Source organism: Cavia porcellus, unplaced genomic scaffold (genome assembly GCF_034190915.1).
Source record: "Cavia porcellus strain 051 isolate PalLab524CR breed Dunkin Hartley unplaced genomic scaffold, mCavPor4.1 scaffold_10, whole genome shotgun sequence".
NCBI lineage: Eukaryota > Metazoa > Chordata > Mammalia > Rodentia > Caviidae > Cavia > Cavia porcellus.
Window position 1 is genome coordinate 25,997,810 of NW_026947493.1, and position 18,094 is coordinate 26,015,903.

An 18,094-nucleotide genomic window follows, 5' to 3' on the forward strand; every position below is an offset into this window, starting at 1 on the left:
TGAAAGTGAAACATACAACAGGCAATAACGTTTGGAGGATTTTTTTCTAGGGCAATGCCATGACCTTCCCTGACTTTTTTAGGTTCTCTGCTTAGATTCCAGGGGTTCTGTGAACATTAGGGAAATAATGACTTCTGCAGGCCCTGCTCCCTGCCAGGGTGTTGTCTGTCTTCATGTGAGCAGGATGCCTGCCTCTCTTGGCCCGGATGGAAAATAACCTTTCCACAGGGCCGAAGTGATGAAGACAAACAAGGTAGGCAAGAATCAAAGTGCAGATGAAAGTTCCAGATGCCTCTCTTGAATTGGTTCATATTTTTGCCTCATTTCCTGCAGGAAGTGAGAGTTTGCCTTGATTAAACTGTGACAGGATGAGATAAAGCATTGGTTTACAAGTCCTTATGTATGTGTTCCTGGTTAGAACAAAATCCCGCCAATACTGTGTCATTTCTAACGAAAAATCTCCTTACCTCACTTCACTGGCAGTGGTCAGCTATGACCTACTTTTGGGTGCTACTGAGAAACACCGTGACAACTGTGTGGTCTTTCTCCCTCGTTTTACCCCCAGGTCCTCCTCCACACAGGTGTGCATGGAAGACCACTTAAAACATTGGAAATCAGAAAAGCATACAATTTATGAGCAGTAGTGAATTAACAAGCGAGTGAAATGAAATGAAGATAAGAAACTATCTTTTATGGATTAGTAAATCTAACTGACAATATATTTCAAATTCAATTTAAGCATTTTATTTACTTTCTTTTTAAATTTAAGCATTGCTGTCCATGTTTCTGGGGCATTAAAAGAGAGTTGGCTAGGAGATATTAAGCATTGCCTGTCTGCTGAGAAAGTTTCCTTATAGTTACGTGGGTTATAAGGTAATAAAAGTGACATGGGTTTGTAGGGTAAAATCTAATTTTAGAAGTCCATATACATTACAGAAATCTCGGGAAATTTACAGACTTTATACCAAGATAATATTATACCAGGGTTTAGCACACCTGCAGTCCAAGTCATTCCTTCTGTCATTAATTCACAAAACATTCATTGAGCATCTTCTAGACCAGGCCCACTTAACGGGGCACTAGGGCTAAGTTTCCAAACCCTTCTATATTTGAAGCCATGTCCCTGTGACTTCCATATACACTGTGGCTTCAAGCTTCATGGCATTTGAGTTAAGGAAGAAAAAGAAAAAAACACCCAAGTGTCCCACCGGGTGGACAAGGCATAAATGTGTTTAACAGAAATGTTGATTTCTCCCCATCCTTTGCTCCCAGGTGGCATGTGGCCGGCAGGAGCGAATGCAGTGCCCAGTGCGGGCTGGGCTACCGCACGTTAGACATCTATTGTGCCAAGTACAGCAGGCTGGATGGGAAGATTGAGAAGGTTGACGATAGTTTTTGCAGCAGTCACCCCAAACCAAACAACCAGGAGAAATGCTCAGGAGAGTGTAACACAGGCGGCTGGCGCTATTCGGCTTGGACAGAAGTAAGCTGGTTCTCAGTCTTCACAAATGCTAAGTCTGATTAGCATGATCCTTGCAGGATCATGTTAAGACACCCCTATTAGGCTCTGTAGAAAAGAGATCATTAATTGATTTATAATGGTTGAGCCCATTCAACCTCTGCAAGAAAGAACCCCACGATCAGTTTATAGTGTCTGACACAAACTTGATGTGTAGAAAATTAAAAATGATTAAACAGATCAACTTTTTGCTTTTCTGTACTCTGCAAGCCATTCCAACTTTACTTTCCTGTGCCAGTGAGCTAATACTGACATCAGTATAAACTTGATAAATAAATTAATTGCATGAAAAGATCTCAAAGTCAAAACTAGAGTTTATCAGAAATGGGGACTGGTTCCTAAGGTTTGGAGAGACAGCATAGCCAGGATCTTGAATACACTTTATAAGAAACAATGATGGTTTTGTTTAATTTTTTGTTCTTACAGTGTTCTAAAAGCTGTGATGGTGGAAGCCAAAGAAGACGGGCTATTTGTGTAAACAACCAAAATGATGTCCTGGATGACAGCAAATGTACCTACCAGGAAAAAGTCACCACTCAGAGGTGCAACGACTTCCCCTGTCCACGATGGAAATCAGGAGATTGGTCAGAGGTGAGAGAGGCGGATGGCTGTGCCCGAGGTCAGCGCAGACACTCTCCCTGGTCTCCCCAACTCTGAAGGGTAAAGCTGCTGATCCTTTCTGCCTCCTCCAATCGAGGAAACAGCAACCCCAGCTGCTCCCCCACTATGAATGTGATACTTGACATGACTGTACCCACTAGTGACTCCAGAGTCACTATGGGTCCTGCTGCACTGCCTGTCACACTGGCGCCTCATCCTGCTGCCTCTCTGAGCCCCAGCTAAGTTGCTGATTGGAAACCAGGCTTTATGGACCAGAAAGCAATGCTATCTTGAAATCTGTGTGAGGGTTTCTATGTCCTCTTTTGAAAATAAGAGTGTTAGACCCCAGTGAGTGACCCTTGTTACCTAGGACTCCAGTCGCTATAGGAAAACTTGGACAATAGTGAAAAAAGACCAGGATGAACATTCCAGATTATGCCTTTCCCATCCCGGATTTTCTAAAGTGCAAGGCATTGCCTGTATTACTTACACTCCAGGGTAGCAAGAGGAAGGAAATACAGAGCCTGTGCCTCAGTCTTGGAGAATAGAGTGACACTCACTGTTATCACACCCAGTGTTAACACAGCCCTGTGAGGTTCTTGCACAGATGAGACCTGTTCCACCTCCCTTCCAGGGATTATTAAGTGGCCAGGTTGGGAGAGAGAAGGTGGGTAAGCCTCAGCTCCCAGCCTACCCCTATGTGTCTCTCCCATGTAAATGGGATGTAACCCTTTGCTTCCATCATCAAGTACCATGTGTATCTGAGAAGATACTATTAATGCTGTTGGAATTGGGGAGCAGTAGCAGTTCATGTGGCTATCAGTCTGATTCTTAGACAGTTTATCAAACCCTGGTGCTTGAGTTCTAGGTTAATCTCATGATTGGGCTTTAAAAAATAAAAGAGGATAAGTAGGTTTAAGTTTTACTTGGATAGCTGACATTAGTTGAAGTATTATTTCAAGTCAAGTAACAAACGATGAAATGTGGGGTTCAGGATTCAAGATTTCTTAGATACAAAGACTGGAGAGAAAAATCAAAGTATTGATAACACTCTCCCTTGAGTAGTGAGATTTTGTCTTTTGTGTTCTTTCTGTGTTTTGCAAATTTTCTAAAATGATCATGAACAATAATTATGATTACTTTCAGCAATTTCTTGAATGGAATTTGTGTTAAGCATTTTTCTTGTTTTTTATTTTTCCAGTTAGTTTCCAAAGCCCTTTGCAGTAGACATTATAATTATTCCCATTTTATGAGAAATGAAGACATAGAGAGACATGTACCTTGGTGTCTAGGGTACCAAATCCATGTTGGTGTGAATCAGAGTTCACACCATGAATGCTAGAAAACCATGATTTGTTTTTCAGTGCATTAGAGCATGGTGCTCTGTTGACTTTACGTTTTATTTGTAATTGTCTCAGAATCCAGGAATGCAGAGAGAAAAGGCAAAAATGGAGGAGGGGAGGGGAGAAAAGGGGGACTGGTGTGTTCACCCGTTGCCCTGGGCTGGAGGCACTCTTTGGGAAAGGGCACACCTGCTCCTGCTAATCAATGAATAACCATGCCAAACACGAGCATTGATCAGACACCGCCCCGGTGGTTCTGTTTTTTGTTACAGTGCTTGGTCACCTGTGGCAAAGGGCATAAGCACCGCCAGGTCTGGTGTCAGTTCGGTGAAGATCAAGTGAGCGATAGGATCTGTGACCCTGAGGCCAAGCCAGCTTCCATGCAGACGTGTCAGCAGCCGGAGTGTGCGTCCTGGCAAGCAGGTCCCTGGGGACAGGTATTCGGAACTTCGGAACGATAAGATTCTTAACTACATTCTTTCCTTCTTATCTGGAGAGGGCTTGCATAGGGCCTCCCCAGGCAGATGGGATTCCCAGCGGTGCCCTGTGGCACGCAGGTGCCAGTGAGGGCAAGTGGACATGGGAAATCCCTTGGCCCTCAGCGTGGCCCTCCTGGAGCTGGTTACTGTGGTCACGCTTGTGAGTTGTCGTCACCCACAGCTTCAGCTGCACAGGAGCTGTCTCACAAACGTCACTCCACTGGCAGTCTTCCCAAGTGCCCCTAGGGCCCCATTTCAGCTCGATCACAAGCCAGACCATGTCGTTGGCAGAAGGATCAGGGCTGGAATCTGGGAAGGATCGTTGTAATCACAACTGTGGCCTGACATCACAGCTGCAGAGCTCACCTCTCAGAAACAAGTCTGACTCTTGAGACGTGACAAATGCCAGCAAAGCATGAGGGCCCGTCAGGCTGGTCAGAGAGGACCTGTTTCAGTCTTGGGGCTGGTAGGTCACACGCTCTTAAATTGAGCTGTCCTTAGAGGAGAAAGGCAGAGGCTCCCCTGGGCCTGCGTTTCCTGTGGTGACTGAGTCCTGCCTAATATAGAAGCCAGCGCATTCCAGGTACTATTTAAGTAGTACTCTGAGTTCCCAGCAGAAGTGGAGCAGCTGGTTGCTGTCTCTTATGTAATCTCTTGGAGAGTGACTCCCTCTGCTCTAACCAGCCCGAGCTGCTTCTGTCCTGTGGCCTGTGTCTTTGTTCCAAACTTGCATGCAGCTTTTTTACCACCCTCTACAGTTTCCTCATCCCCATCAGCGAGCTTCTGAATCGCTCCCACTTCTTAGATCCCCAGACTGGTGGCAAATCAAACCTGCAACAGCAGAGAGAACCCAAGCACACACCTAAAGCCTGATTGCTTTTGGTCTGCAGTTTCGTAAGTCTCAAGGAATAGGAGGAAGAGAGCACATTTTACATTCAACAGGCCTATTTTTTTATCCACAGACACACTAGGCCATTGCTAGCATATCTTATATCTAAGATATGTCCTTCTTGTGACCTGTCATGTGATTTGGAAACAGTTTATTTTTTAAATTACTCTATTAAAAGTGATAAATATTCATAAGAAATTTTACAAACGTAATTTAGCAAGAAGAAAACCAAATGCATGCTAACTGTACCTAGCTGTGCCTGTTCATGCTGATGGGGTTATGAATTTCTTTTAATATTTTTAAAATGAATATTAGGATTATTTTCCACTTTTTAAAAAAAAAAATTGAAACTAGCATAAAATTAACTATTTTAAAGTAAACGCATCAGAGGCATTTAGTGTATTTATAATGTACTTGCCAAACATTCACATTACCCTGGAAAGAGGCCTTGTGTACATCGAACAGTTTTCCTTCATTTTCCTCTTCCCCTAGCACCTGGCAGCCACCAGTTTTCCTTTTCTCTGTGGATTTACCTATGTCAGATGCATCATAGAAACGGGTTTGAAATGGCATCTCGCTATGGTTTTTACTTGTATTTTTCTAATAGTAAAAGACAATAAACATCTCTTAATGTGCTTGTTGGCCATTTGTGTATCCTCTTGGGAAACATATCTATTTAAAATTTTTTCCTGGGGCTGAGGATTTAGCTCAGTGGTACTGAGCCTACTTGGCAAGTATGAGGTCCTGAGTTCAATTCTCTATAGTACCCCCTCCACCCCCAATAGTATTTTGCCCATTTAAAAAAATTCATTGTGGCAAAAGACACTCTCTGAACTATATATTCTCTTATCAATTTACCCTATTAGCTTAAATAATGCTCCTTTTGTCAGTTTTTATCTAATTGTTTGAGGTATTTTAATTTTGAGTTATAGGAGTTCTTCATATGTTCTGAATTTGTTTTTTTATCCTTTTTTTGGGGGGTGGTATTAGGTATGTTTCGGAGATATTTTTGCTTCCTTTATTGCTCTAGTAAATTAGTAGTTTTCTCACTGCCAAAACAAGGTACCTAAAGCTAGTTAATACATAAATAATGAAAAGCGATCTGTTTAGCTCCAAGTTTCCAAGGCCATAGGCTGTAAATAGCAAGACCAGCTCTGGTTGCACTGTTGCTAGCTCTGTCGTCTCAGCATGGCAGATGCTATCATGGTGGGATCACGTGTGAGAAAAATCCCAGGGCGAGACTGGAAGCCAGAGAACCTGGAAGAGCCGTCTGGTTCTCTTACTGGTGGTGCTGGATATTGAACTCATGACCTTTGCACTGATCTATATTCCCAACCCTCTTATTTTTTTTTTTTTTTTAATTTGGGAAAGGGTCTTGCTAAGTTGCCTGGGCTGGGCTTGAATTTGGGATCCTTCTGCTTACAGCCTCCGGGGTGCTGGGATTGCATGCCTGTGCTACCACACCTGTCTGCATATCATTCAGATGGATGATTCACACATGTTCTCCCTCATCCCATGGGCTATTTTTCACTCTGTTCGTGGTGTTCATTCATGTATAGTTTTTCACTTTATTTTTTATTTTTTAAATTTTATTTTAGAGAGAATAACACCAAACTAAATAAAACAAGACACAGGATTTCAAAACAAGATAATAGGAAATCAATGGCTACCATAATGTCTCTTACTGTCTTCAAAATAGCTGCCCATACCATCAGATATAGGAAAATCAAACAAAACATAACAGAATATAATCAATTAAAACAAACAGCATGATACAGGACTTCAAAACAAGATCATAGTCAATCCAAACTGGCTACCACAACATATCTTATTTTAGCTGCTTATGCCATTAGATACAATAAAATCAAACAAGACAGAATAAAACCCAACCAAACAAAACAATGAGAATAATACAGGATTTCAAAACAAGATAACAGGGAATTAACAATGGCTACCACCTCCAGAAGGAGATTCCCCCAAAGATGCTACAAGCATTAAATTGTATTTTACCTCATCACAGCCTGTGTTTCTCCTGATCAGCCGATCGCTTGGAGGGTGGGGTGAGGGAGGAATCTTGGCTCTTCTTGTCTTCCCGCCCACCTATCTGAAGGCACTAGCATTTGGCTCTCCCCCAGTCAGCCCATGCATGGTATCGACTCACCTAGTTTAACTTTTATGAGGACCAGTTTATCTATTCTTTGGTCGCTTTTGTTTGTGACATCGTAAGCAGAGCTTGACAAAATTCAGGTTGTTCATAAACACAGACATTTCATGAGCATAACTTGTTATTCACTTGTGATATTGAAGAATTCATTGCTAATCTAATGGTATGACGTTTTTCCTTGTTGTTTAAGAGTTTCAAGGTTTGTACTATGGTATGTAATTGCTTATCCTTCCTGAGTGAATATTTGCCGATAGTGTGAAGCTTAAGTCTGAATTCTTGCTTTCACGTGTAGACATCTGGTATTCTAGCACCATTTATTCAAGAGACTATTCCTTCTTCATCGAGTCGAGTGGTGTTGGCATCCTTGTCAGAAATTACTTGGTCCTAGATGTATGGTTTTTTCTGGACTCTGAGTTCTGTCCATTCGTCTGTGTGTCCCTTCTGCCAGAAACACGCCTTGATCACTGTTAAAGATTTTGAAATTGGAAAAGATGAGTCTTGTAACTTTGTTCTTTTTTAGTATTGTCTCTTTGGGGCCTTTTGTCCTTTTGTATGAATTTAAAGATCAGCTTTTCCACTTCTTTTAAGAGGTCATTAGGATTTCAGTTGGGGTTGCATTGAGTCTGTGGCTCTATTTGAAGAATATCACCAGTGTGGCAGTGTCAGATCTTACCACTCGAGAACATGGAGTGTCTTTACATTTATTTAGGTCTCTAATATTTTTCAGCAATGTTTTATAACTTTTAATGCAGTAGTCTCTTCCCTTCTTGATTAAATTTTTCTAGATATTTTATTCTTTTGGATATTATGGAAAATGCACTTGTTTTCTTTATTTCATTTTGGGATTGCTCATTGTTAGTGTATAAAAACAACTGACTTTTCTTTAACTTGTGCCCTGCAGCTTTCTGAAGTTATTAACTGCAGTAGTTTTTATGTATGTTCTTTGAGGTTCCTATAAACATAGTATGGTGGGACCTGTGAAGAGGAGAGTTGTACTTCTCCCTGTCCCATTTGCCTGATTTTCTTTTCCTTGCCAGCTTTCTCTGGTTAGAATCTCCAGTATGATATTAGACGGCAGAGACGACAGCACACATCCCTGCCATATTGCTGATCCTGGAGAAAGATTTCAGTTTGGCACAGCTGCATATGACAGTAGATACGGGCTTTTCTGAAATGCCTCTAAACATTTTAAAGACATCCTACTACTCATGTTTTTCTGAGTGGTTTTAATGAAGTGCCCTTTATCAGATGAGATGGCCAAATGTCTTTTTTTCCCTTTCCTCTATTTATGTGGTTTATTTCTGTTCTTATTAAACCACGCATACTCACTTGGCCGAGATGAATAATCCTTTGAATATTTTACTGGATGTGGTCTATTGAGGATTTTGCACCTATCTTTAGATGAAATATTGGTTTGTAGTTTTCTTTTTTCCTTTGGCTTTGGTACCAAAGTGATGGCTAACCTCATGGAATGAGTTAGGAAATACTCCCTCCTTATAAATCTTGAAGCATTTAGAAAAAAATCAGTGGGACTATTGCTTTAAATATTTGCTAGAATTCACCATAAAGTCATCCTAGACTATACTTTGTTGGGAGGTTTTTGATTACTGATCTAATCCTCTTTCCCTTTTTCCTTTCTAGCTTTGTGTTTTCATTTATTCTGTTCCATTTGGTTAGGCTTGGAGCTGAGGATTCAAACCCACAGCCTCATGCACGCACATCTCATGCTTACCCCTGACCTATACTCCCAGCCTTTTGTGTCTTCTTTTGTCAGTTCTTGTAATTTGTGTGTTTCTAGACTATTTGAGTTTGTTTTCATGTTCGTCTAGACTATCTATTTGTGGTCATAAAATTGTTCAAGGACCTCTGTGATCAGCCTTTTGATTACTGTAGTGTTTGTAGTAATGTTCCCTCTTTTACTTCTGGTTTTAGAAATTGGAATCTTTTCTTCTTTGTTCTTAGTTAAACTTAGTAAACTTAGTTTAACTTAGTTAAATTTGTCAGTTTTATCCTCAGAATGAGGTCATAGCGCTCTGCTTAAAACTTACGTTAGCCTAGTACTTTGTTAAATAGAGTGACAAATATAAAAATGACAGAGGTGCACCTCTCCTTCCCTAGAGCTCAGTCAAGGAATTGAACCCAAGCAAATATAATTCCCCATGTCCTCATAATGATTGGTCAGTATAATTTTCACAGAGCAGGGTTAATTGCCTTTTACGTAACTTTGTTGGTGCCAACCTTCTGACTCATGCTGGAAATATTTATCCTTTGCCAAATGTTACGGTGAGAGGATGGGGAGGAGAAGATGAATTTCTTGTCTCATTTCCTTCCCCCAGTGCAGTGTCACTTGTGGACAGGGCCACCAGCTGAGAGCAGTGAAGTGCATCATGGGGACTTACATGGCGGTGGTGGATGACAATGACTGCAATGCAGCCACGAGACCGACTGACACCCAGGTGAGTCTCTTGTGCAGCTCAGGTACCTGCTGTGGGTACCTAGGAGCATACTTCCTTGAGCTTGGTTGTAAGAAAGGCATTAGTGAGTTGGCACCAAGCCTGGCACTGTGGCACAATCCCTGTTGCAGGCATTTGGTGGAAATGAATTAAATCAAGGTACAATTGCTCATCATTGTGGTTGGAGATCATTGTGATCAGATGCGTAAATGTGAGAACATTATCCACACCCCAATGACTTAATTCAGCGTAGGGCTTTTCTCTGAGTGACTGAGGGACCCTTGTGAATTCCAGGCAGTGGCCTATTGAATACACTTTTTATTTCCAGATTTGACCTTCAGGACTGTAGATGTTATCTTAGGTAACTGGAAACAAGTTCATGATTAGCATATTTTGATTAGAGAACAAACTGAAATGTAAGAACAGAATCTAGCCTTGATAATTTTAAAACACTAACAATAATTTTTTAATTTACCCTGTTCTTTTCATACATGACCTCTTCATAATACTTTCCTCTCTTTTCACATTAACAGATGAATAAATAGGGCTTTAAAAATCATTAAGTAGACTCCAGGTCTGTATTAAAGATGATACCACATTTTATAATTAAGGAAACCAAGGCTGAGAGGTGTCATGTGACTTGTAGAGATGCACAGATCTAGGCTCTCTAGCGTCGTACTTCTGTCTGCTTATGCTCTGTGGCCCTTTGAATGGGAGCTGACTTGAGTATCCATCTTCCCTGTTCACCTCTAGGACTGTGAGTTGTCACCTTGTCATTCTCCCCCAGTGGCCCCACAACCCAGGAGAAACTCACACAGCATGCCAAGGACCCAGTGGAGATTTGGGTCCTGGACTTCTGTAAGGCACTGGCTGGGAGAAGTGGGAGGGTGGAGGGGAAGCCGCCATCTTCCTGCACAGCTGAGGGGAGCAGGCTGCTGCTGCTTCACACTGCAAGTCTGTGTTATTTCACTCCAACACCCAGTGCTCGGCCACCTGTGGGAAAGGCATCCGGATGAGATACGTCAGCTGCCGGGATGAGGATGGCTCAGTTGCCGATGAGAGCGCCTGTGCTAGCCTGCCCAGACCCGTGGCAAAGGAGGAGTGCTCAGTGACACCTTGTGGGCAGTGGAAGGCTTCGGACTGGAGCGCTGTAAGCAAGCCAGTTCTGTGGAACTGGGAAAGTGTTCGGGGGACACTATGAGGAGTGAAGAGTTGGGGTCATACACGTCAGTGAGTGGTATTTCTGAGTCACACTCAGTTTGTGATTTCAATTATTCTGTATCACATATGTGCAACTGGTCAAGTGTGCAAGGGATTAAAGATGCAGGGATGTGTATTTTTTAGTGTGCATTTTTAAAATGTGTAAATCAAATTACAGTCTGCTTGGGTGTCCATCCTTCTGGGCTGGTTGGAAATGCTGGTGTACATTGAGTTGACAGTGTGCTAGGTTTGTAGAACACCTAAGCAGTGGGGAAGATACAGGATGCAGGAACACACTCTTACTTTGACACTGGGTGCCTCCTGCATCCTGTGATCCCCTGAAGTCAAGTAGATCTTGGTTCCCCGTTAAGAGCAAGAAGTGGGAATCCTCCCTCTGAGCTGTGAATGTAGCCTATTATTCATACCAAGCACCATCTGTGGGTTTGTGTAAAAATGAATAAGCTTTTTGCCTTTTGGTGACTTCTGAGGGTTATATGCAATTATATATATTAAATGTTTATAGAAAGTAGGTCCTCTGCAAACAGAAGATGGTCTCATTTGTACCTTAAACCTCCACACATTCGTCTGTCTGTCTGTCAGCCCATCCAGCCGTCAGTTCACATTTCTGTTAGTTCTACCTGTCTGTTCACCAGATCATTATGGAAGCTACTAGAGAAAGCACAGGGTACATCTGATAATAAAGCCCCTGGCTTTGTGGTGTTCTTTGCAATGGAGGATCCAGTTAATGAACCAATAAAGAAATTTGTGCTAGAACAACAGGTGCTAATAAGCTCTGGACAAAAGTGAAGCAGAGGAATGACATAGGAAAAGCGATGGTGTGCATTTTGATAGGGTGGTTTAAAAAGTCCTGACGTTGAGTGGGACCTCGGCATTGCAAAAAGGTGGGCTGCATGGCAGCAAAATCCCCAGGGATCTGAAGCCCCCATTATGAGAGTGGCTTGCTGTGTTCAAGTAGCATCCTTAAGGCCAGTGTAGCAGAAGGGATAGTGGAGAATGACAGGAGAGCAGTCGGCTGTCAGTGACCATCAGAAAGGGCCCAGCAGCTCAGCATAAGGGCTTGGGATGTTATTCTCAGTGGACTGGGAAGTCACTGGGGGCACACACAATTCCACTCTTGTTTTAAAAGGTCAAATTTTGTGGTATGCAGACAGGAGACTTGGGCAGGAAGTGTCAGGTTGTAAGAATCAACCCAGCTTAAAGCCAACTCTGTAATCCTGGCAAGGGAAGGTGATGATTGGCATGAGAGAGGTGATGGGGGGTATATTTTGGACAAGAAGTTGACAGGCTTCCTTGATGAAATGGGTATGGGAGGAGGTGGTCCAGGATGGCTCCAAGAATTTTGACTAGTGCCACTGGGAAGTGGTGGGCCATTTGTGGAAATGAATATTCAGGAACTTAAAACCAACTTGCAGATGATGAGCCCTTTTTCTTTTTAAACATTGAACACAGTGCTCCGTGACGTGTGGGCAAGGTAGGGCAACTCGGCAAGTGGTATGTGTCAACTACAGTGACCACGTCGTTGATCAGAGTGAATGTGACCTGGATTACATCCCAGAGACTGAACAGGACTGCTCCATGTCACCCTGCCCACGGTGGACTCCTGACAGAGACTTGGCTATGTACCCTTTGCCAAACGAGGACTTCCGGCCCAGGGGCTCCAGTCCCAGCCGTACCCATGTGCTTGGCGGAAATCAGTGGAGAACAGGCCCCTGGGGAGCGGTGAGTGTCTTCTGGGGTCCCTTCATCTGCTCACATCTGCTTTCCCTTGGGGTGTGGATTCTGGGAAAAGGGCTGGAATCGGCCCCATAGCATTGCTTCTTTGGCTGTCATTTTCAGTCATTTGGGGTGAATGTTATGGGTTAATAACAGTCCTTGGCGAGATGTCTATGTGGTACTTACTGTTTGCATGTATCTGAGGACTGCCAGACTGGGCAGAGGTATGTCCCTGTGGGTGACATAATTCAGCACCTCCTGCAAGACATTGTGAAAGCCAAGGTGACTGACCTGGGGGCATGGGAAGGCACTGCCTGGAGGGAAGAGGCTGGAGGCTTCTCTGTCAGGGAGGCTTGCCTTCCTTCTCGCCCCAGATGAGTACAGTCTCACGGTTGTGCGGCTGCTGTGCACTGTGAGGTACTAAGTCATCATCCTTGGTTAGGTGACCTGCTCTTGTAGGTACAGTTTATGTCTTGGACAGAGTATCATGATTGGTTATCAAGGACCTGAAGGAAAGGCCTCCATTAGAGCCCAAGACTTAACACTTTGAAATCACGGGGCTGAGACAGTCCCTTCGCATCTGTGAACCTTGGTTTACTCAGGTTAAAGAGGATGAGTTAGTTCCCACTTTCTTTGGGTGTAAGAATTAAATAAGAGGATGCCAATAAAATACTTTGCCCTCTGCCTACCATGGCGTGAGACACAAACGCAGACAGATGTGTTCATTTTGTCTTCATCATGGCCATTATTACTGTGTTTCAAATGAGAAATACCTGACCTCAAAAGAAAAAGGTGCACTTGTATGTTTTAAATTCTTTCATCGAATAATTATGCAGAGACAATTTTCTGTTGTGGGATGCTGACACGGTTAGTGGAATTCAGGGGGACAGGGTAACAAGGACGCCTACATGGCCATGCTGTCAGAAGAGGTACTCGGTCCACCCAGGGCTCTTCCTTTTCATTGCTATCCAATTCCTTCTGCCACTGCTAATTGTGTTTAATTATTTATGAACTAAAAAGAATTAGAAAGAGGCTGCCTGTCTCCCACCCTGGTGCCGTTTCAAGGAATTAGCTGTCCTGGTCTGTGAATGCTAACTATCTGCTGTGAGTCTTGCTCCTGCCCGGGTGGGACGTGCGTACTGCAGCCTCCTATGGCCTCTCCCCATTGCAGCTCCTCACAAGCTCCCTACTTCAAGGCTTCTCTTGCTTGGGTTAGAAAAAAATTAGGGTTCTGAGAAATTAAAAATTGGTCAGGGAAAATAATTACGAGTGCCTTGTGGTTTTTCTTGGTGAAAGAATTTAAAGCACACGCAATTGTAGTCTAATGATAGTACTAGAAAGTTTTTGCTTTGTTTGGATTTTTTTCTAAACCTCTTAGAGCTATTCTGGTTTAAGACTACATTTGAGAAAGATGTATTCCTTTAAGGTTGAATGATTCTGCCTTTAGGCAGAATACCCAATTAGGGAGGATTAGATAAGCTTTTTGCCACCTAAGAAATACCTTTGTTTTCTTCATTGTGCCTCATTTTGGTATGGAGGATTTTTGTCCCTAAGTTAAATTTGACTCTAACTGGACAATGTGTTCTGTTTTGTTTTGTTTATCCTGTCCTGTGCTGACTGCCCGACCTCCCAGGAGGGTGAGGTTTGCATGTGCATCTTTCCATTGCATGTGACAAGGCAGGGAGGGGGACAAGTCTTAGCTAGGTTAAGATTAAGTAAACAGAGGTAGAAATGTTTTAAATCTAAACATATCTGTTATGGCTTGTATCTAGATGTCCCCCTAAAGCCTCATGTAGTCTTATGTGGGGCTTTTCAGAGGTGACTGGATCTAGAGTGTGTGATGCTGAATCAGTCCACTGATTGGTTTGGCATAGTACTGGGACTGACAGTGGGAAGACTCAGCCCTAGATGTGAGTCCTCCCTGCCTTGGGAGTGTGTAGCCTGGATAGGGTGTAAGGGGCAGAAAGAGGGCCCCTGCCTTTGCTTGTTGCTTTGCTGCCTCCTGCTTGCCTTGAACTGTTTCTCCTGTGATGTCCCTCTGCCATGCAACCCTGCCTTGGAACCAGCCAGCAAGGAACTGAAACCTCGGTAACTGTGAACCAAAATAAACCTTTCCGCTTTAGCTTCAGGTGTTGGGTGTTTTTCTCAGCAATAAGAAAATAACCAAGACAATATGTGAGTATTTTCTCAGAACTAATGAATTAATTATTCTTCTCTAGTTTAATATAAATGGCAAGTGTAAATACCGATAAGATACACTTCAGAGTCACTTGTAATTTGATCAGCACAGGCGGGGAAATTAAACTATGGTTCATGCAGTTAGCAACAAAATACATTTCCATTTTGATAGGGCAGAAGCTGACCAGCAAGCAGCAATATCTGGGCACGTTTTAAGATAACATGGGTTTGAGCTAGAGTTGAAAGCACAAATCAGCCTACAATACTATCTGGAACTAAAAACAAAACATGCAAATATACTCGAAGCTTGATGATCCTTGGGAATGACATTGCTTTGGGGACCAGATGGTTACTTTATGAGCAAACTGATTTTATAGCAAACACACTGGGCTAAGAAGATAGGCAATTAGGAAAAGCGAAAGCACGTAGGTATGGATACCTTAGAAAGCTTGAAGGGGATCACCTGGAAGATGAAGAGTCATGAATGGCACAGGGACAGCCATCAGAGAGTTAGGCTGGAAGGCAGCTGGGCAGGGGTCTGGTGAGGTGGAATTTAGTTACATTTCCTGGGAAGGCAAAGAATAAATAATGCAAATTCTATTCGGCTACCCTTAGCCACTGGAGCATAAGCCCTCACCAGGGCAGGACAAGAATGTTGGATTCAGGCATCCAGCTCCCGAGTGGCAAGCCAGTGCTTTCCAGAGCTGTTGACTGAATGTATCTGAGGCTCAATTCTAGCACCTGTTGCCCCCCTGGGCCTGTAATCTCACCTCTGTGCCAACAGGGAAAGCAGATGTTGGTTTTAAATAAGCCCTTGCAATTTTGATGAGATTTTCCATATAAACAATGGTGTCCAGTCCATCCACACCACTGTCCTCCCATTGCAGAGAGGAGAAGGAGACAGACACTGTGGAGATCTGGACACAGATCTGAGTGCCAGGTCTTGATGTCACCCACTGAGGCCTATGAGCCCTGAGAGAAGGGCCCTACACCCCACAGACTGCCCAACAGAGGCCAGTGTCAGCCCTGGCTCCCTCTTTCCCCCGGATGGGGACTAGCCTACCTGCATGTGACTGTGACTTGCTGGAGCTGAGGGTGACTCGTTTTATGATGTTCTCAGTGTTCCAGTACATGTGCTGGCGGGTCCCAGCGGCGGGTCGTGGTGTGTCAGGACGAAAACGGGTACCCAGCGAGGGACTGCGTGGAGAGGATCAAACCCGATGAGCAGAGAGCGTGCGAGTCTGGCCCATGTCCTCAGTGGGTGTTTGGCAGCTGGGGAGAGGTAAGGAGTGTCTGTCTGTCTGTCTGTCCTCTGGGAAAAATAGTCTACTGACTCAGGTGTGTTGTTGTGTGTATCTTACTCATATCTTATTTAAGGAGGAGCAACTAGATCTAGTAGAAGCTTCTACATTTGTGATTCACTAGGAGACTCACATTAATTCTGAACTATTTTAAAAATTCACCTAGTACCAACAAAAACAGTTTGAATTCACAGGAAAGGAAAATTAGGAATGAATGTCGAAAACTACTGCTCTAAGTTTATAAAGTAACCTCTGATGATTAAAAATGAATGTTTTTACAGTGACAGGAAATACATGTAGCATCAGTGCATAAAAGCCTTGGTATCTTCTGCATGGTTTGGGGTGTCTGTACGAGCCCCTCTTCCTATGGCACAATGTCTCCTGATACTCTCCAAATTCTAACTCAAGCCAGAAGGAATGCATGTCATTATTCTCTATCACAGATGGCATGTTCCAACCATAGAAGTGAGTCATTAGCTATGTATTCTCAAATAATGAAACTCTTAAGCCATTAGCTTTTCCAAGTTGCCATCTATGGCTAATACCATATTTCTCCAAAGGTAAGACTGGGTCTTACATTATGCTTGCTCTAAAAGATACGAAAGGGCTTATTTTCAGGGACTGTCTTATTTTTTCATGGACAGTAATCTACATTTATCCATTTATTCACATACAAAAACCTGCACTTAATAAGTCATGTCATCTTCTTCTGGAACGTCTTAATCACTCTCCAAATCCCAAATTTCAGTCTGAATGTCATGCAACTCCACTTCCTGTGGAACCATTGTCCCCAATCTCTGATCTCCAGCAGCGGAGCTCTCTTTAAATGCGTACCTCTTGTCTCTGTAGCCCGTTCTTAGTGTGTTGACAACACAACTGTCAGCGATTTTATCACATGAGTTCTTCAACCAAGGCAGGACCTCTTACAGGCTGTGCTTCCCAAAGTTATCATTGCATCAGATGTTAAAAGAATATTTATAGGACAGGAGCAGCAACAAAAATGATTACAAAAATGTTACAAAAGCAACAAAAAATTATAGGCACGAAAGTTCAGAAAATGTTTCTTTATTTCACATCAATGCATTGTGTGTCTGTTACAATCCACAGCATGTTGAATTATGGAAATTCATATTAGACACAAATATATCTGTCCATTATCAAGTGTTTACATTATTTATATGTTGTGGCTGTGCTCTCATTGGGCATTTGGCAGCAAGTCTTGAGTTCATCTTTTTACATAAGTGTTTGCCTCTCATTCAGAACCACCCACTTGGGCATTTACAAATACTTACTGCAATTTGTGTTATCATTTAAGTACTAATTTAGTAAGATATAATTTATATTTAATTATATATTTTTATATTTATAAATATTTATACTTAATTTTATTTATATCTAATAATATATAATTTTTTAATAATTCAGTCCTACAGTGTATATTGCAACAAATATACTAACTGCCTCCATCTGGCTGACAGTCTTAACTAAGATTTATTTTGGGGGGTAGGACTTATATTATGAGCATCCTGAAAAATCATGCTAAGGTTTGCTTTCCAGTTCAGTCTTATTTTCAGGAAAAATGCCATAAAAAGCAGTGGTCTGTTCTGCAGCACACAAAGCTGGGTCCAGTTCCCAGCTTCTGGCTGTTGTCAGCTTTGTGACCCTGCTCAGTCACATAACTTTGCCAGATTTTTATATCCTTATGTCTAAATGAGAATAATAATCGCAGCACCACACTGCCTGTGACTGTCAGATGAGACTGTGCCTGTCAGATGCCCTGCACCTGCCTTCTGATCCATTGCTATTGTAAAGCTGCAGTAACTTACACTGTCAGGGCTAGGAGTAATTATGATCATTGGTAATGCTATTATTATTCTATGCAATATTGAGCTCCTATTTTACTTAATAATAGGACTCATATGCTTCAGTTTTATGTTTCGGCAAGAATAGAGCTCTCTGTTGTTGAATCGACAAAGATAGCACATGCTAAAAGCTTGTTGAGCTGTCCTATCTTGACTGTAACATTTACCAGATAAAAAATATGACAGTTAAACACCGGGGAGACCCCAGCACTGGGCCGAAGAAAGGCAGATGAGACTGCATGGCCAGAGTCCACACTCCTGGCTATGGAAACAGTGTCCTTGACCGTGGTTCCACACCCTAGCCCAGCAGTCCCAGCAGTGTCTCCAAGTGTTGGTTTCCTGTCAGCGACAGTTCCATCATGCCAGAGAGCT

General features: G+C 42.7%; 1 protein-coding gene across 11 annotated transcripts in view; it reads left to right on the forward strand.

The window, feature by feature from the left end:
* Positions 1–18,094, forward strand: part of Adamts9 (ADAM metallopeptidase with thrombospondin type 1 motif 9) — a 141,161-nt gene that overhangs the window by 60,213 nt on the left and 62,854 nt on the right. For all 11 annotated transcript variants that reach the window (XM_023561654.2, XM_003480147.4, XM_063257128.1 and 8 more), the window contains 8 exons: positions 1,273–1,483; positions 1,946–2,110; positions 3,735–3,899; positions 9,331–9,450; positions 10,201–10,305; positions 10,430–10,597; positions 12,118–12,387; positions 15,680–15,841. In XM_023561654.2, coding sequence (XP_023417422.2) covers positions 1,273–1,483; positions 1,946–2,110; positions 3,735–3,899; positions 9,331–9,450; positions 10,201–10,305; positions 10,430–10,597; positions 12,118–12,387; positions 15,680–15,841 — 1,366 coding nt within the window. The remainder of the gene's footprint in view (positions 1–1,272; positions 1,484–1,945; positions 2,111–3,734; positions 3,900–9,330; positions 9,451–10,200; positions 10,306–10,429; positions 10,598–12,117; positions 12,388–15,679; positions 15,842–18,094) is intronic.